The 20,430-nt window shown below is 34.1% G+C and overlaps 2 protein-coding genes across 2 annotated transcripts in view; one reads left to right on the plus strand and one right to left on the minus strand.

The window, feature by feature from the left end:
- Positions 1-10,146, minus strand: part of LOC107706691 (glutaryl-CoA dehydrogenase, mitochondrial-like) — a 12,368-nt gene extending 2,222 nt beyond the window's left edge. Inside the window, exons 1-9 of the mRNA XM_016510493.1 lie at positions 10,050-10,146; positions 9,441-9,556; positions 9,181-9,216; positions 8,944-9,084; positions 5,687-5,749; positions 5,328-5,498; positions 4,927-5,056; positions 2,582-2,798; positions 2,289-2,392 (exon numbers count right to left, since the gene is read on the minus strand). Of these exons, the coding sequence (XP_016365979.1) occupies positions 2,289-2,392; positions 2,582-2,798; positions 4,927-5,056; positions 5,328-5,498; positions 5,687-5,749; positions 8,944-9,084; positions 9,181-9,216; positions 9,441-9,543 (965 nt within the window). The 5' untranslated portion in view covers positions 9,544-9,556; positions 10,050-10,146. The remainder of the gene's footprint in view (positions 1-2,288; positions 2,393-2,581; positions 2,799-4,926; positions 5,057-5,327; positions 5,499-5,686; positions 5,750-8,943; positions 9,085-9,180; positions 9,217-9,440; positions 9,557-10,049) is intronic.
- Positions 10,147-17,937: 7,791 nt separating this feature from the next.
- The window catches only part of slc44a2 (solute carrier family 44 member 2 (CTL2 blood group)), an 11,776-nt gene continuing 9,283 nt past the window's right edge, over positions 17,938-20,430 (plus strand). Inside the window, exons 1-5 of the mRNA XM_016510375.1 lie at positions 17,938-17,954; positions 19,023-19,096; positions 19,236-19,320; positions 19,464-19,548; positions 19,650-19,763. Of these exons, the coding sequence (XP_016365861.1) occupies positions 17,938-17,954; positions 19,023-19,096; positions 19,236-19,320; positions 19,464-19,548; positions 19,650-19,763 (375 nt within the window). The remainder of the gene's footprint in view (positions 17,955-19,022; positions 19,097-19,235; positions 19,321-19,463; positions 19,549-19,649; positions 19,764-20,430) is intronic.

The raw sequence follows: 20,430 nt of genomic DNA on the forward strand, positions 1-20,430 counted from the left end.
TCTTTTGTTTTCGGTTTTAATTTTGAGTTAGTTTTAGTAATTTTGTTTTTATTATTATTATTATTTTGTATGTCTATGTAGTTTTTATAAAACTTTTTTTTTTTCAGTTTTAGTTATTTTAGTACAACTTAAACTGAAAACATAGATATGTTGCCTTGGCAACTACCTGACATTTTTTAAACATTTTATTTCAGTTCAAATATTTCAAGAGACAAAGGTTTTTTATGGTTTTAGTTTTCATTTTATTTAACTATAATAACCCTGTGAAATACTATGTAGGCTAATGTAGAATTATTAGTTATAAAAAAAGTCTTTTTGAGGAAATGTAGCTTTTTAGGCTAAGAGTTTGGGTAGTAGAAATACTTTTTTTTCCAGTGATCTGGCAGATACTACATAGCCTGATGTAGAATTATTAGTTATTAAATATTGGCTCATGTAGAACAGCGTTTCCCAACCTATTATTAAAATGGACATCATTATAAAAACTATTAATGTTTAACTGTTAGGTAACATACATACCCACAATGCATATAAAACAAACAAATTAGATTTTATTCAGAATGAATGCATAGAATCACAAGATACTGATATTTGATTTATTTTCAGGACTCAATAAATACAACAAAACTTACAAGAGTCATTGACAATGATCAGCGAGTCTAAAGTGCAAGCAGGATGTCTGGCATCCTTGACTAAAAACCTGTTTTCAACAGTATTTTGAAACCACTCTTTCATTATTAAGTTCTTATGATCATTGTACCAGTGAATAATGTGGATCAGTGACTTTCAATAATTAACTTTACCACAAGATCATTCACTGTTTCATAATGCAGCTGTCTTTGTAACGTGACATTTTAATTCATGTCAATCCAGTACCCTAGAGAGAAGATCCCGTTGATGATTTGTACGTACAGATTTAAGTGAGTTTGGACCCATTTACTAAAACGAAAGATTTGAGAGCACACAGAGGCACTTATGGATGGATGTTGAGTAAATATTTCCCATTACAACCTTGTTCAGTGAGAAATATGGGTTTATTTTCCAACAGTAAAAGACTGGAGTCCAGTGATGGCTCTGCCCAAGATCAAAGCATGGATGTCATGAGTGCCTGTGAAAAGGAAGAAAATAATTTTATTAAAATTTGTATGGTTCAAATTAAACAAAGTCTCTACATCGGTGTTCTAACAGAAATTATTATCATTGCATTAGCCCACAACATAAAGCCTATACTGACCTCCGCTGGCCAAAGGTATAGCTTTCATATAAAATGAAAAACATTTTTTCCTTCTCCTTGTACCTTCATATGTGTTGAACCTAACCCTATCGTAAGCAGTTAATTAATATTACTCAGTACTGTAATCAATGTAATGACACTTGTATAATTTTCATATTTTATTGTGATTTTTAAATGTGACTTTTGTGTTAATTTACTAAAAAGCACTAAGCGGTCACTTTGTCTTTATTATTATTATTATTTTTTGTGCTTATTTTGGAGTAAACAATTTGTATGTACTTTATAATAAACGTTTTATTTAAATGAAGTCTTTTTCATGGTAGACAAAAAAAAGAAAAAGAAAAAAGCTTTTAAAGACCAAATGCAAAAATATCATATATATACACTGAATCGGGGTTATTACAGTTAACTAAAACCATAAAACAATTTTTGTCACTTGTAATAAAATAAAATAAAAAATTAACTATTTTATTATTATTATTATTATAACTAACTTAAACAAATATTGTTTTGGCTAGTTGCCAAGACAACATTTCTCATTTTCATATAGTTTATCTTGATGTACCAAAATAACTAAAACTGAAATTAAAAAAAATGAATGAAAACTATCTAGACATATAAAAAACACTAACAAAAAAACTAACAAAATTTACAAAAACACACAACAAAATGACTAAAACAAAAATGAAAAAAAAAAAAAAAAAAAAACTAATTCAAAACAAGCATAAAAACTATAATAGTATCTCAGTGATACCCTGAATATCATCGAAACTTGGAAAAGTATTGAGATACCATTTTTTTGTTACATCGCCTGGCCCTATTGTGACATGCATGTCAATATTTTTTATTAGGAAGATTAATTATTATACATACATGCAATATTTTCTATTAATTTGTCCCACTTTAGAACTATTCAAATTAAATGCGATAAAGGTCATCAACTGGTAACTAGGTAAAATACCTAAAATAAACACTTTTCCTTACACGAAAAACAACTAGTACTAATATATGCATGTTAAATGTTAAACTGATAACCTGATGCTAAACCGCTCACCTGTCCAGAGTGTACTGGCGGGCAGCGTGGAAACAAAATTCTGCAGCACCCAGAGCGCCCCACGCGATGCCATAACGGGCGTTATTCAGGCAGCCAAAGGGACCCTACAGAAATCAACACGTCTAATCAAATATCAAAAGAGTAAAGAATCACTTTAGTGAGCATGTTACATTTTTCCACTTAATTTCAGTGATTCTCTCAGTTATCTGGGTTGGTATGAGATTTAGGCAGTTGTTCAGAAGTGTGATCAGGAGTACTAGTGATGCATTAATGACAGTGACAAACATTCTCACAGCAAGGCCAGACACATGGGGCAGCAGGTTTTCCTCTGGCACTTCAACCTCGTCCATTAGGATCATCCCAGTGGCTGAGGCCCTGAGGGAGAACTTGCCCTCTATCTTTGGGGTGCTCAGGCCATTCATTCCTCTCTCCAGGATAAACCCTCTCCCTCTGCCATCCTCACATTTGGCCCACACCACACAGATATCAGCGTATGGGGAGTTGGTGATCCTGCTCACAGAAAAAAAAGTGTTTGTGTAAGCGCTTATCATAACTCATCTGTGCTGTGTGTTCAAGATTTATGTGTACACTGCAGGGTTATTATATATATTCTTATTTGTGCTTTCAATTTAGTTTAGTTCTTGCAAAAATAATGATACTTTGGACCAAGTTTAAAAACAATACTCTAATTTCTTACAACACAATTTACTAGTTAATTTTTTTTTTCATTTAAGTTTTTGGTTTGATCAAACATTGATTTGATATTAATCAAATATATTGCCTTTCCCAAAGACAAAAACATTCAAACAAACTAAAAAGATTATTTATTTGATACTTATTATATTTTCCTTAGACATAAGCCAAAAAATCTAAAAATCACAATATCAAAAGTTAAATTAGCTAAAATAAGAATTTTCATGTAATATAAAACATTTTGTTAGTCAATGGTTAATGTGGTTCACTTAAAAATTACTAAGCAACTTGCAACGTGATGTTTTAAAAAAAAAAAAGTATCATATTTTGTTATGTGCTAAATAAATAAATAAAAACAATACAATAAAACCAACAATAATTTCTGAAGTCAGTAAAGTGAGTATGTGTTCTGCACATCAACACAAGTGAAAGGTGTCAAGTGAAAATAGTAATTAAAATTTCTTTACATTTTTTTTTATGGGGCGTGTTATTTGATTATAGAATAACTGAACAGTTTTTTGATTAGATCAATATAAAAATATATTTAAAATGAATTGCATAGTCGTTTCTCTTTTTTCAGTATAGTTTGTTATATTGTTTGTTTAATTTTTTTTCTGCTGTACTAGTGTGGCTTTAGATAAAAGCGTCTGCTAAATGATTAAATGTAACTGTAAATTGAAAATCTGCTCAGACAGAAACATCTCTGACGTCAAGCCAGATTCACATTGAATACTTAAGTAAACAGATGGTCAGCAGATTTCAGTGTCCTCCTAAACCAGCAAGGGACAAACACCCCGTGGAGGGTAAAGTTATAAAATCTAAATATGGACGTAGGTACACGGCCCTTACATAAGAAACCGTCCAATGAACTGACCTTCACATAAAATGATACAGTGCTGTGCAACTTTAGAGTGCCGATGACTATTCAAGCTTACAAAATTATTGTTCTATTTAAGTAAAATAAAATTTAAAGGGGTCATATGATGTGATTTCAATTTTTCGTTTCTCTTTGGAGTGTTACAAGCTCTTGGTGCATAAAGAAGATCTGTAAAGTTGCAAAGACTAAAGTCTCAAATCCAAAGAGATATTCTTTATAAAAGTTAAGAGTCAGCCACACCTACCTAAAACGGCTCGTTCTAACACGCCCCCACATACCTACGTCACCTGGCCAATCAGAGCACACCTCGCTTTTCAGACCGATGAGCTTTGTAAAAATCGACACGTTTCAGAAAGGTGGGGCATAGTGGAGAAACAATAATGTACAGTATGTGGAAAATAATGTGTTTTTTTTTAAGCATAAACACTTTTCATTACAGCAAATAATGTTCTTTTTAGCAACATCATATGACCCCTTTAAGTAAATTACTCTTATTTAAGTAAATTTACCCTCCCCATCACATTTATTGTTTTTTTTTTTTTTTACATTTTGCATGAGCATACTGCTTTTTGCATGAGCATACTGAACATAATACTATACTTTTGTATTGGTGTGATCAGGGTTATTAAAAACTTTTTGTTACTTGTAATAAAAAACGTCTTAAAAAAGATTTTATTTTACTTTAGCTAGCTGCCAATAGTACTAATTTTAAACCTGTTTTTGAACTATTTTTGAGCTTGAAGTACTACAACAATTAAAACTAAAACTGAAATATAAAACTATACAGACATATTAAACTAATAAAAATGACAACAAAATAACAAAAACTTAAAATGAAAATGCAACATAAAAAAACAATTTAAACATATTAATAAAAACTATAAAGCATATTAATGATATTAAAATAGATCTTAGCTGACTTGATAACACAAATGAAATCTATGACATGCATTTGTACTGTAGAAAAGCTCTTTTTAATTTAAAGCCTATTTCTGACATTATATATGGATTATTGAGAGAGTCCAAGGCCAGACTCTTGACTAAACCAAACTATTCAGGGTCACTAACCATGTTTTTGCCCCACTGATGGTATATGTCCTGCTGGAAGGGTTGTATTTGGCTTTGGTCTCCATGCCACCAGGGTCACTCCCATGGTTCGGTTCTGTAAGTCCAAAACAGCCCAGAATCTCTCCACGAGCTGGGAACAATGACACACACACATAACATGGGGCAATTAATAAATGTGAAGACATTTTGAATGAATTTCCTTCACTTTTCCAGTCATTTGTAATTACTGAATAATTGGGATGTGCAAAATTTCAAATTAAATTACTATTTTAAAAAATGACTAATTTTAAAATGACTGATATTAATCTTAAAATGACTGATTTTCCATGGGGATTTTGAGCGATGTAAATATTTTTACAGCAGTTCAATGCACTGACATGCAGTTTAGGCAGTTGACTAACCCAGTTTAGGCAGGTATTTCTGTTTCTGTGCTTCTGTTCCATATGCGTTGACAGGGTGCATGACCAGTGAGGACTGGACACTCATAACTGAACGGTAGCCACTGTCCACTCTCTCCACCTCCCTGGCGATCAGACCGTATGCCACGTAACTAGTGCCCGCACAGCCATATCCTTCAACACAAAGGATCCAAAAACGTCAGACTATGTACATTATACATTCAGTGTCACGAACAACAGAATCAGAGTCACCTGGAAGCTGTATATAAGAGATATGATGTTTAATGAGACTGTGGTTTGCATTTTGTTCCATTTTCATGAGGATGATTCTCATTAACAGCCATTTTAAAGTCTGCGTTTACCTTGAATCGTAGGCCCAAGGACACCAAGCTCTCCCATCTCGTTTAAAATCTCTCGATGGAAATCTGTGAATTCAGAGCCATAGATTAAAATTTCAGGGCTTTTCTTATCAAGACATTATAATACAGAGACCATCAACCTTTATAGATAAAATAAAATAAAACCTGAGGTAAGAAGAATTAAGGGGATAGTTCACCCAAAAATCTAAATTCTGTCATCATTTAGGATATTTCGAAGAATGCTAAATACTATGGAAGTCAATTGCTACCATCAACTGTTTGTTTACTCACATTCTTCAAAATATCTTTCTTTGTGTTCAACAGAAAAAGAAACTCAAACAGGAAGTGAGGGTGAGTAAATGATGACAGTATTTTCATTTTTGGGCAAAATCAAGCGTAGCGTTAGTTCTGGCAGGTCACGTTAGTCAAGCTCGCATCAGCTGACTCTCAGCTGATCCCCATCTACCTATAGGAATACGACACCTATCTAAGCATTCATATATAAGGTCCCTCAGTATCATCAGCAGTTTTCGCATTGCTCAATAGCTAATTACCCAAGTGCCCTGGGCCCTTGACACAGAGATCAGAGAACATCTCTGTGAGTTCACCAGCAGGCGTGATAAAGCTGTTCTCAATGCCATGGTGCATTCAAACCTGAAACAATGTAACAATATGCATTATTAATACTGTTAAAGCAACATTATAACAGTATCTACACAAGTTTATTTCACAGTCACTTTCATTTTTAATATTTCCTGTGGTAATTCCATCCTGTTTGGTGGTTTTACGTTTTTACATTTTCGATGTCTTGTAAGTTTCACAAAACACTAAATGCATTTTTAGTTTTGTTTTGAGTTATGTTATTATCTCATGTTATCATGAATACTGTAAAATGTAATTTTATGAGTATTCTTAACAACTGCAACTTTTATCTGTTTTAATACCATTCAAATCGTGAGTTATTATTGTAGGTGTCAGTTATTATTTTCCCATTATTAAGGTTATTTTCTGTTGAATTACTGTCTAGTCCACGCATGATTACACAACGTATCACACCTTATCAGACAGATTTCAAAATCTATTTAATTTGTATTTCAGATGTATATTTTAAAACATGTAGTTGTAAACAGTTGTTCTATTCGCAATGCAGTCATATTGGAAAATGTATTTAAAATATACTACCTTCAGCGCCTTCGATCAGATGATTTCCCTGTCTACGTTACTGTAGCACTATTTATATTCAGAGCAGAGCTGTTGAACGTGTCACACGCACATATTGGAAGATCGAATCCTCCATCTTTTGTGAGGTATGTTTTATAATGCCTTTGACTCTGTGTAGCTGCCACAATAAATATGTAACATTGTTTTTTTTATCTTTATAAATATTATTTTCCCATTATTAAGGTTATTTTCTGGTGAATTACTGTCTAGTCCACGCATGGTTACACAACTGGAATTGCACAACGTATCACACCTTATCAGACAGATTTCAAAAACATGTAGTTGTAAACAGTTGTTATATTCGCCATGCAGTCGTATTGGAAAATGTATTTAAAATATACTACCTTCAGCGCCTTCGATCAGATGATTTCCCTGTCTACGTTACTGTAGCACTAGTTATATTCAGAGCAGAGCTGTTGAACGTGTCACACGCACATATTGGAAGATCGAATCCTCCATCTTTTGTGAGGTATGTTTTATAATGCCTTTGACTCTGTGTAGCTGCCACAATAAATATGTAACATTGTTTTTTTTATCTTTATAAAACGTCACTAATTATTTTATACTACATAATTACATACACCAGTTATTATATGAACTAAAAATGGCTAATATCGAATTTTGACATTTTAAATAAAAAATTTAACTGAAGTTTGTTTGATCATGCCACATTCAAAATGGCTGATGGCAACGTCTGAAGTCCTGTGGCATGTCGAAGGCGTTTTCCGGCACCGCGCGCTCCGATTGGATGATTAGAACAGGCGTGTGCGCGGAGAGGAATTTTTAAAGTGCTTTGCTCTGTTGTAACATAAAATGACTGCTGGGTAATATTTCTGTTATGAATATATTTTCATGTCGTGCACGTGCATAATTACAGGTGGCTATATATCAAAAAAACAAAACCTACATGAGATTGATCCATAATATTTTTTTGCAATTACCCATGGAGAAGATCCAGTTGGTTTTAATGTACTTTAACGTTACAGAATGAAACAGAATGACATAGGTCTTTGTAACTAAAATGAAGATAAAGATGCTTTGTCTGTGTGTGACGATGTGTGTTGTTTCAGCCTGAAATTGCATGGCCTAAAATACAAATTAGGCTACTTTTGAAACTTCTGAAAAATTGTATTTTTTTATTGTTTATGTTTTCATTAATCACATTAATCAGCAGAGCGTATTTTATAATTATGGCTAATTTTTTATTAAAAGTGCAACGTCATAGAAATTATAGAAATTAATAATCCTGTTACAAACTAGTGTTCTTTTATACCCACCTGGGGGCGACATATTTTTTCAATTAATCGGGGTTGTAGCGTTGTTGGGACTTATTAAATGTTCCATGCTTGTGCATTTTAAAATTATGTATGATATTTATCCTGCTAAGGAATTTCTGAGATTAAGATTTAATGTAGATTGTAACATTTGTCAATTCTGTAATAATGATGTAGAAACTGTTGAACACTTATTTCTTCATTGTAATTTGGTTAATTCATTTTGGACATCTAGCGTAGCGTTAGTTCTGGCAGGTCACGTTAGTCAAGCTCGCATCAGCTGACTCTCAGCTGATCCCCATCTACCTATGGGAATACGACACCTATCTAAGCATTCATATATAAGGTCCCTCAGTATTATCAGCAGTTTTCGCATTGCTCAATAGCTAATTACCCTCCTCCATCCCCAGCTCCTCCTCTGTCAGTCAGGATTCAGCCTTCTGATTCTCCTTTGAATCAGACTAATTCTAAAATGTGTACATAAAATTATTGAACTTTAACAATATCTGCAATACATTTATGTTGGTTCTGTTCTGTTTACCCTGGGGGGGTTATCGCTGCTCTCCCTGCTCTCATCCATGCTAGGCTGCATGGATGCGCAGGGAGTTCTTGCCCAGAACAGAACCATACCACCAATCCAAACTGTATGCTAATTGTCAATCATCTTTGACGATAGTGGTCCTGACAGATCTATCGCTTTAATCATGCATGAAGGTTGCTGACCCCCGTTCTAATACATCAGATGTGACTAGTTGTTCTACTTACGTTCATTCCTGTTGGCCATGAGGATACGGGGCATGAGCTTCTCCTGGCAGTATGTGCGGAAACTGTCTCTGATCATGATCTCCTCCTCTGTGAGCTGTCCTTCCAGATCCAACGCATCACGCCAGTTAAACTGCACCTTAGCTAGAAATCAAAAAGCTTTTTAGTTTCAGCTCAAATACAGTACATGATGTCAAATTCAAACATTACAATTGGAAAATATTAAATAAATATATTTACGTGTTTTTGCTGCTTTTTTCGCTTGCTCCTCTGTCTCTGATAGACAAGACAATTTGAGATTTAGTTACCAAGCCTTAACATGAAAACACATTAATTCTGAAACTTGATGCAATTTGATCAACTTTTAATGTGAATGTAAAATGAGTTTAGTTTATGTGCCATAAAACTCTCGTTTTCCTGTTTTGTCTATTTTTGTTGTCCTAACGACTGATACGATCATTCAAAGTTATGGTTATGTTATGGTGAATTAGTGATCTAACCATATGCTGCAGATGCTGAAGTGCCCTGGGCCCTTGACACAGAGATCAGAGAACATCTCTGTGAGTTCACCAGCAGGCGTGATAAAGCTGTTCTCAATGCCATGGTGCATTCAAACCTGAAACAATGTAACAATATGCATTATTAATACTGTTAAAGCAACATTATAACAGTATCTACACAAGTTTATTTCACAGTCACTTTCATTTTTAATATTTCCTGTGGTAATTCCATCCTGTTTGGTGGTTTTACGTTTTTACATTTTCGATGTCTTGTAAGTTTCACAAAACACTAAATGCATTTTTAGTTTTGTTTTGAGTTATGTTATTATCTCATGTTATCATGAATACTGTAAAATGTAATTTTATGAGTATTCTTAACAACTGCAACTTTTATCTGTTTTAATACCATTCAAATCGTGAGTTATTATTGTAGGTGTCAGTTATTATTTTCCCATTATTAAGGTTATTTTCTGTTGAATTACTGTCTAGTCCACGCATGATTACACAACGTATCACACCTTATCAGACAGATTTCAAAAACATGTAGTTGTAAACAGTTGTTCTATTCGCAATGCAGTCATATTGGAAAATGTATTTAAAATATACTACCTTCAGCGCCTTCGATCAGATGATTTCCCTGTCTACGTTACTGTAGCACTAGTTATATTCAGAGCAGAGCTGTTGAACGTGTCACACGCACATATTGGAAGATCGAATCCTCCATCTTTTGTGAGGTATGTTTTTTAATGCCTTTGACTCTGTGTAGCTGCCACAATAAATATGTAACATTGTTTTTTTTATCTTTATAAAACGTCACTAATTATTTTATACTACATAATTACATACACCAGTTATTATATGAACTAAAAATGGCTAATATCGAATTTTGACATTTTAAATAAAAAATTTAACTGAAGTTTGTTTGATCATGCCACATTCAAAATGGCTGATGGCAACGTCTGAAATCCTGTGGCATGTCGAAGGCGTTTTCCGGCACCGCGCGCTCCGATTGGATGATTAGAACAGGCGTGTGCGCGGAGAGGAATTTTTAAAGTGCTTTGCTCTGTTGTAACATAAAATGACTGCTGGGTAATATTTCTGTTATGAATATATTTTCATGTCGTGCACGTGCATAATTACAGGTGGCTATATATCAAAAAACCAAAACCTACATGAGATTGATCCATAATATTTTTTTGCAATTACCCATGGAGAAGATCCAGTTGGTTTTAATGTACTTTAACGTTACAGAATGAAACAGAATGACATAGGTCTTTGTAACTAAAATGAAGATAAAGATGCTTTGTCTGTGTGTGACGATGTGTGTTGTTTCAGCCTGAAATTGCATGGCCTAAAATACAAATTAGGCTACTTTTGAAACTTCTGAAAAATTGTATTTTTTTATTGTTTATGTTTTCATTAATCAGCACATTAATCAGAGCGTATTTTATAATTATGGCTAATTTTTTATTAAAAGTGCAACGTCATAGAAATTAATTAATTAATTAATCCTGTTACAAACTAGTGTTCTTTTATACCCACCTGGGGGCGACATATTTTTTCAATTAATCGGGGTTGTAGCGTTGTTGGGACTTATTAAATGTTCCATGCTTGTGCATTTTAAAATTATGTATGATATTTATCCTGCTAAGGAATTTCTGAGATTAAGATTTAATGTAGATTGTAACATTTGTCAATTCTGTAATAATGATGTAGAAACTGTTGAACACTTATTTCTTCATTGTAATTTGGTTAATTCATTTTGGACTGAAGTAGGTAATTGAATAAAACAAAGAGTATCTATTTTTCCATCTAGCCATTACTTGGGATATGGTGAAATTGGGAGTACATTTTGAATTTTTTGGATTGCCTCAGTCTGTGAGGACTTAAAGTTGTACTTATGGTAGCCTATATTGTTCTGTTAATGTTGAAATTACATTAAAAAGTTCCATGCTTTATGTAATTTTATTTTTTTACATTTATTTTTTAAACCAAATGCTCTCAAAATGTAAACTTAATAATGTTAATTTTGTTTTTTATTTATTATCCTTTCTGTAGCTATATATATACAATCTTTAATGTGTCATTAAAACGGTTTTGTAAAGGGTCTGGGAGGTGCCCAAAATTGCACAACTTTGTCACCTGGTGTGAAACTTGATCCTGTTCATTACATTATTCATGACAATCAGAGAGTATCCGATTGGGTAAGTATTGTTAAAACGTTAATTTAATTAGTATTTCTAGGAACCGTCCTGCTATTCCGCCAAACTGCGTGAATTTGCACTTTCTCACGCCCAAAATTCTTTGTTAGAAACAAATGTTGCATTCTAACACAATTTATCATTATCATACAGAAACACTGAATGTACAGATCTTTATTCAGAGTAAGTTAATCTTTAAAAACTTGTTAATGGTGAAACGAATGAGTATTGTATCAATTGCGTGTTGTTTTTGTAATTTAACATCTAGAATAATCAAAACTGTGATTCCTTTATAGGCCAAACGCTGGCGATTTTCAGCGAAGGAGCGTTTATGTTTCATTGGCTGTGACAGCTGCCTGTCATTTTTTCCTGTCCTCTCATTGGTGGGTTCAGCTCTCACGCTCTCGGAAAAGCGAAACACGTCGTCATGCGTGTACTGTAGAATGCGCTGCTGTCTGCTACACACTTCCACTGTAGAGCAGCGGAATTACTGATGGCCAAGTCCTCACAAGATTAGGCAACGGCGATACTCTTCATTTCGAGATTTAAGTGACTGCCACAAGTGCGCATCCTTTGTTTTCAAATGGAGCCGGAGGAGAAAAATCCAGAGTCCAAATATGGTAAGACATTTTCATTTTTAAGGGTTGCTCCTTCTGAAAGTGCTGGGGATGGTCCTCTGATGAAAACAATGACTAATGCGAGGGGCGTGGGTCTCAGGCATTTTAATGAAGAATAACAGTAATGCAGACTTGCACACTGGTGCTCGACATAAATCATGCGTGAATGTATTGACGCAATGCATTAGACCGGTGTGTGAGAGAGGATACATAGGACGGATGTAATCAAGAAAACAATAGGCGTGGGCTCAAACACATGGCTGGCGTAATTACTCCCAGGTCAATAATTACTGCGATCATCATATGGTTGTTTATGCGCCCTAATAAGTACATGTGTCTATAACTGCATCTCCCATTGCCTGCTATCACACACGCATTATAAATGGAGTTTTCATCAATGTTGCCTGTTAATGTTTGTGTAACAGTAAGATTGAATGTCTATATGGGCATTTTTAGTGGATTGCCCCACTTTAAAATAAACGGATACACCTTAATGGAAATATAAAAAGGTTTGTAAAAAAGAGTGTGTTTTATTAACTAAATGCAATACTTGTTCAAGTTATTCAGAAAAAGGCAAATACTCTGCTTTAAAACAAATTTTAATTTTACATGACCTTGCATGCTTGAATAATCTGCATGATGTTTGCCATAAAACCATAGGAACCACATGTAAACCTCTGAAAGGTTTTCCATTACCATGCTAACAGCAGTGTGGTTTCTATAAAACCAAACTATGTTTATAGAAACAACAGGTTGCATCTATAAAAATTGTTATTTTAGTATCATTAGGATATTGTTATAGTTTGATTAATATTTTAAATTAGTGTTTTATCTTTATATTTTCCATGTTGATATTTATTGTAGTTAAAGTTTTTAAATAATTTTTATTATATTTATTTCTATTATATATATATATATATAGAGAGAGAGAGAGAGAGAGAGAGAGTTTTTGTCATTTGTAATAATTTCTATAATATTTTATTTCAGCTAAAAAATATCTTTTTAATTTTCAGGTAAAGTTTAATTAAGTCTATTTCAAGAAATGAAATGTTTTTTTTTTTAATGGTTTTAATTAACTATAATATCCCTGCAACATTTAGGCCAAAAATAAGTGAATTCCCTTACTTGCCTTTACTTAGTGTAAATCTAAATTTCCACTAAAATATTATAGTTATTGTAGTTTATTAACCATTTTAAAACTTTTGTCCCAATATTATTGGTAGACAACGTAGTAGAGAGACAGAAAATCGAGAAAGAGGATCAAGACCAAGTCCAGTTTTCCCATAACCACCACAGTTCATGTCAAATAACTCACACTGAAAGTGACTTATATAGGGAGTAAAGTAAAAAATGTATGTCCTATATTTCATTATGACTTGTAATATTGCTGGGATAATTTATAGCTTCAGTGTGATTTCCATCCAAAGATGATTCTTGCTTAATGACACTGAAGGTGCAGATTTGATTATCTTGGGTCAGAAAATGAGGCTTGATAATAGGCCTGGTTCAGTGGTTTGCTTCTCTACTCTAAGGGTTAAAGATAGTAATACTCCTTGACTGCTTCATCATCTTAAAGATCCTCATTTAAAATTGTCACTAAAAACGAAAAAAGCCTGATGAAGCATGCCTAAACTAGATTAAGCTGACTTCCTAAAGCCTATTCTCCCGTTTCCTCTAGAGCCCCAGTCTCATTCCTGAACGTCATTTGAAGGTTTTTTGAAGTTCTGCTTTGGAGAACAAGTTGTAGCGTGATTTTAAAGAGTCTGGGCAGGAGTGAAGTATACTCACATGCTCAGATGACTTTTTGTCATCGTCTTCTGGATTGCAATACGGTCTCTTAACCACATGAACACCAGAGATCATTATAGTAAATCTCTGACTTAAGACTATATGGGAAGCGCCTCCTCACGACTGTAACTTTTCTAAGGCTCGTTCGTGAATGAAAATGATACACTTCTCTCCGGTTGCCTAGCAATCTCACAACATTGCAATGCCCTTATAACTACAAAGGCATCTCAAATATCCGTGCCCCTTATTGTGTCTGGAGATCACGTGACTTTGCGGGTGGAAAAGGTCAGTTTGAAACAGGGGCCAAAGTGTGTGATTAGAATCAAGCTGTAGGTTGCCTTCTGGCCATACGTCTGATCAGATCAAGCTTGAGAATAATGCACGTAGAAAAGACAGAGCAAACTGATAACTCACAACCATGCCTTTCCACATAAACAACAGCTGTGCACTACAGATTGGCTTTATGAAAATAGCTCCCTTTTTTGGCGCTTAAAATGTCAATCTGATCGCTTGAATTGCTTGAATTTCCTTGGATTTTCTAGTACTAAAATGCTTGTGTAAACAACAATTAAAATAAACAACTGGCCATTAGTGTCACCATAAATCCTCTATGCTTGTTAAAATTTCCCAAAAATAACCTAGCTTTATAGAACTCGATTTCAGTTTGAATGAATTGAAGGAAATTCATTCATATTTACACCAGGCACGCCGCCGCAACACACGATAAAATGCATTTTTTCCATGTCAATGTGACCTTTGTAGCCATACTGAAGGCGAAAATGGATAGTTTACCTCAGATCTTGGAAATAAATGAAAGGAAACATAATTGTTTAAACTGTGAAGTCAATGTGAACCAACAAGTGTGTTCCATGACAAAGATTGCATCAGTCACTCAGTATGTATTTTTAATCATTTTAAAATGGTTTAATATTTAGGCCTATGAATTATACTGCCTTTATGTGCTATCGGAATTAATGTAAAACAAAATTTATTTGACTGAAATTCTGAATCGTCAGCAGGATGACTAGCTAGGCCTATGACTATCGCTACATTTTATTCAAAATCTAATCAATGTTGGTTGAATATCTTCAATACATTTAGGTTTTACAGTTTTTCTCGATTGCTTAAACACATTTCTTGAAATTATGCCTCTTTTTTGCGAAATCCATGACTTCTAACTCAATTCCCCAAACTTCCTATTCAGGTCAAAATGAAGCTCTCCACTCAAAACAACTCAGTCTTGCTGACAAACCAAACTTTGCTCTCAGACATGACACACAAACCCTCAAAAACACACACTACAACACAGTCTTACACACTGATTAGATGTGACTGATTAGATGAATTCAAAACAATAGGCAAAAACCGGTAATAAGTGCTGCTTGTGGTACTCCCCAAGTGTTTTATTCCTTAATTTAATGTACTGCAGAAGAGTATGTGCATTTCTCAAAACAATTCGTACAAACAGCACCACACAATGGATTTCCTGCAAAGGCCTGTAACTTACTCAAAATCTTTAGTTCATCTCTCAGAAGTAAGTATTTGTCAGTGAACATATCAGTGCCATCAGAATGAAAAGTCCTTGTGTCATTGTTCACAAGCAAGATGCTTAGTCATGTTGTCAATATAACACTGCATTCTGTATTAAGTATTACCTGATGTAAACTATGGCAACAGTTTGGATGACAGTTATTGTACTGAAATGCAGAAGGCTGCACTTCTTATGTATGCCATATATCCATTTCAAAAGTACAAATTTACACATTACTGTATGTGGGATATTGATTGAAAAAGACTGGATATATGATTCACAGTTACACTTTTACTAGTGATCTGACCAAAAAATAAAAATAAAAAACACATTACAACGTCATTGTGGAATAGAAAAGAAAAAGAAATATGGGCACAAAGGTGAAAATAAAATTGAAAAAGTCTATTGTCAGAATTTGTAACTCTTGTGTTGTCCTCTGTCTATATATGATTTCCAATTGAAGGTTCATGAGATGTACCTTTGAGCTATTTCAGAGAACTGGTTTGTCATTGGTTGATCTATATTCTCTTCATTAGTGAAAGTCATCACTTGAACAATGGCAAATTTATGAAAAGTCTAGAAATGTGTAGAAAATATGCTTGACAGTTTATGACAACTAGATCAACCATTTTGCATTTACCGTAATGACTTATACGATGAACTAATGACTTGAGGTTTTGAGGGGTAAGACTATAGCACAGAGAACTATATAATACATTTTGAGCAACATGACAATAGCAACTGATAATGTAGGAAACCGCAGACAAATGTACATAATCAATTGCATGAATGTAAGCAGTCGCAACTTGTTCACAAGAATGAGAAACTTTTTTATAGTTTAGGGAAATGGGTGTGCTGTTTTTTTTAAAATGGCGTTGAAATTTTAGCTCAAAAGCCTGGTTATAGTGTTTTAGCAATCGAAAAAAACGGTAATAAGATTTCCTTAAGAAATAGGCAAGAATAAACCTGGTGTCCTCGATGATTCTCTTTTCGCCAACAAAGCACTTGAACACCACAAACTAGGGATGTAACGGTTTGAAAATTTCTTATCACGATTATAGTGACCAAAATTATCACGGTTATCGGTATTATCACGGTATTGTTCAAATGTGCTGGAGATGTTAAAAAAGTACAGACACATAAATCACTTCACCAAGTTTTATATTTAAAAATCAACAAACAACAAATAAAATCACTTTTTGTTTGCATAATCACTAAAACAATAACATTACCAATGATGTTCGGATTTTAAATGACAACTAGACTGACAACAGTTTAATAGCTGAAATAGTTGAAATATCTCATGTAAAACCTCCCAGATTTTCCGCCCTGTTTTCACTCAAAACGAAACTACCCTGCATGCTGTGTGCACGTGAGACTGTTACTTAAAAACTGTGCTTTATGCTGAACAGTATTTATTTATCGCGAGTTGTTCAAATCGTGGCAATCTAATACAGTTTTAATGATAATTAAAAGATGAAACGGTAATACTAACCGTGGGCAATTTTATCATGATTTATCGTCAAACTGGTAATCGTTACATCCCTACAACAAACTCGTAATTACGCCTTCAGAAGTGGGAAGTAGGAAATTTCTGAAGCATAAGATTATGTACTTGTCCATTTCATTCTGAGTGCTCATGGAAAGAGCCCGTAAAAATTTTCTTCTGATTGGCTGTGATTTTTTAAACACATCCTGTTAGTACATCATGAAATAAAAACGATTAAAAACAACACCATTTTAGCTATAAAAAATAAATAGATAAAAAAGCTCTCTCACCATAGTATGATATGTAAATATGCTACACATTTAAAGTCAAGGAAGTGCATTTTCTGAGAATAACAGTCAAGATGTATTACTGAGCTAACCGTGGGCAATTTTATCATGATTTATCGTCAAACTGGTAATCGTTACATCCCTACAACAAACTCGTAATTACGCCTTCAGAAGTGGGAAGTAGGAAATTTCTGAAGCATAAGATTATGTACTTGTCCATTTCATTCTGAGTGCTCGTGGAAAGAGCCCGTAAAAATTTTCTTCTGATTGGCTGTGATTTTTTAAACACATCCTGTTAGTACATCATGAAATAAAAACGATTAAAAACAACACCATTTTAGCTATAAAAAATAAATAGATAAAAAAGCTCTCTCACCATAGTATGATATGTAAATATGCTACACATTTAAAGTCAAGGAAGTGCATTTTCTGAGAATAACAGTCAAGATGTATTACTGAGGATGCGAACCATGACTAGTTTCCTGTTTCAAAACGTCGGAAGTGTTGTAGAGACTGTCTGCCGATAACTAAAAATTAAGACTAAAAATACTGAAAAGAGGGTCAAATGGAAAGTGGCTCGTATCATGGGAAACGAGGTTTGGTATTTCAATTTTTTCATCAGTAAGGCGTTTTCAGAGTATTGAGAAGATATGCTTAATATGCTTACTTTTAAATGCAGCCCTGGTGTAAAGTTATGTCACAAAACTCTTTTAGAGATGTAGAGCATAAATCGTTACTATTTGTATTACTACTAAATATTTATTTAGTTGAAAAAGAACTGCTTAACTTTGAGTAGCGTGAATACCACATGAATAGGTTATTAGACAGTATAAAATAAAATTAATTAACTACCAAAATAAATACATTTTAAAATATACTGAAATAGAAAACCGTTCTTTTAAATTAGAATAATATTTTATGATCAAAATAAATGTCTTGATTAGCAAAAGAGACTTCTTTCAAATCTTAAATATGGACGACAACACATTTAGCAAAAAAAGATATCTGTTGGGTTTAATATATTGAAACAAAAGATATATTGTTTAAAAAAGTATTTGGACACTTCTAGAATCATTTGAAAAGCACAAGCATTATTTTTGCACTATTATTTGTTTGTCCCTCGGTTTGATATGTGATCAATACCGTAACATTAAAGGGATAGTTCACCCAAAAATGAAAATTTGATGTTTATCTGCTTACCCCTAGGGCATCCAAGATGTAGGTGACTTTGTTTCTTCAGTAGAACACAAACGAAGATTTTTAACTCACTAAGTATCCTAAAGTGTTCAGATACTGTTTTTGATCGTATATAAGCAAATAAGTAAACTCCTTAAATCAATACAACAAAAAGGACAAACATAATTAAATAAATTGAATTGATTAGAGCAGCATGCCTTGAATACAAGAATTTCATAACATTTACTGCAGCCACTACAGGATGCACTTCCTCGGCCCAACCTGCTTCCCTAAATAGACACTGCAGCTTTGCCAAATTATTTCAAGTAATGACTTTTTTATGGTTTAAAAAAAAAGTTTTAAATAAGAACCCTGTCTGAGACATGTAATTGCAGTGATTTTTAAAAACTTTTATTTTAACATTCATCTCATAAACATCCATGTCAAGATTTGTGTTGTAGCACTGAGTGTGTGTGCTTTTCTTGGTGAACAGGGGCTGCACAGACATTCTCTGTTGTATCCTGTTCATCTTGGCCTTGCTGGGCTACTTTGCAGTTGGGATTCTGGGTACATTTCAGTCTATTCATTTTCACATTTTTATGCACAGTGCTGCTAAATGTAGATGGCAGAAAGCATTAAACCGTGTCCATTTCAGAGGACAAGTTATTGTCTTTCCACACTGACAGCGCTGTATCTTTTGTTCCAGCATGGTCTCAGGGTGACCCTCGGAAAGTGCTTTACCCAACAGACAGTAAGGGTCAGTTTTGTGGACAGGTCGGCTCCCCACTTGAGTGAGTAAAGCTGTTTCTTTGAAAACTGTGTTTCACTTTGCCATCACAATAGACTTTAAATGCAGTTCTGTGGTTAAATTGTTAAATAGGTTGTTACTCAGATGTATCTCAGACATGACTGTTCATTTTTCCTGAATAACCAGGAAGAAGCCCCTGCTGTTCTACTTCAACATCTTGAAGTGTGCCAGTCCTCTGGTCCTGCTGGAGTTTCAGTGTCCCACCACGCAGGTTCGGTTAACCTCTTTTTGCAGTACCTTATGTATCTATAGTGTTTGTCACACACATTTGCAATACAGAATGTTACAGGTGTTTTTATGTTCATTTGACAGATCTGTGTGGAGAGATGTCCCGATAAATTCATGACTTTAGTTAAAGCTTTACGAAAGGAAGATGATAGGGAATACTACAAGCAATTCTGCAAAGAAGGAGTTGACATGACCAAGGTGAGTTCTGGACAGGAAAGAAAACATTTTTAAGATATCATGATAAAAATGATTACAGTAGATAGCATTTTGATCACAGTGCCCACCCCTAGTTTTCGTACAGTGGTTTAAGGTTTAGAATAGCAACCATAAAAATAACCATTTGTACAGCAGCTGTGAAAACGCATCAATTTCCAGGTCCTTGAGCAACATGCTTAAAGGGATAGTTCACCCAAAAATGAAAATTTGAGGTTTATCTGCTTACCCCCAGGGCATCCAATATGTAGGTGACTTTGTTTTTTCATTAGAACACAAACAAAGATTTTTAACACAAACCGTTGCAGTCTGTCAGTCTTATAATGGAAGTGAATAGGAATCACGGCTTTGAGAGTCAAAAAAACATACACACTGAACAGTATATCGTTTTTTACCTCTGATTTTCACCGCAATGCTTGAACTGTCCAGAGCGCATCCTGAGCGGCCGGTGCCTGACGCGTCTTCTTCTTCTTCTTGCTTTATGGCGGATCGCAGACTAATAAGTGCATTACCGCCACCTATCTCTCAAATGGACCATTGACACTCTATCTACAATCTCAATTAGGAGTGGCAATGGTCCACTTCAGAGATAGGTAGCGGTAATGCACTTATAAGTCTGCGATCCGCCGTAAAGCAAGAAGAAGAAGAAGAC

Source organism: Sinocyclocheilus rhinocerous, unplaced genomic scaffold, assembly GCF_001515625.1.
Source record: "Sinocyclocheilus rhinocerous isolate Xijiao unplaced genomic scaffold, SAMN03320098_v1.1 scaffold1285, whole genome shotgun sequence".
Classification (NCBI taxonomy): Eukaryota; Metazoa; Chordata; class Actinopteri; order Cypriniformes; family Cyprinidae; genus Sinocyclocheilus; species Sinocyclocheilus rhinocerous.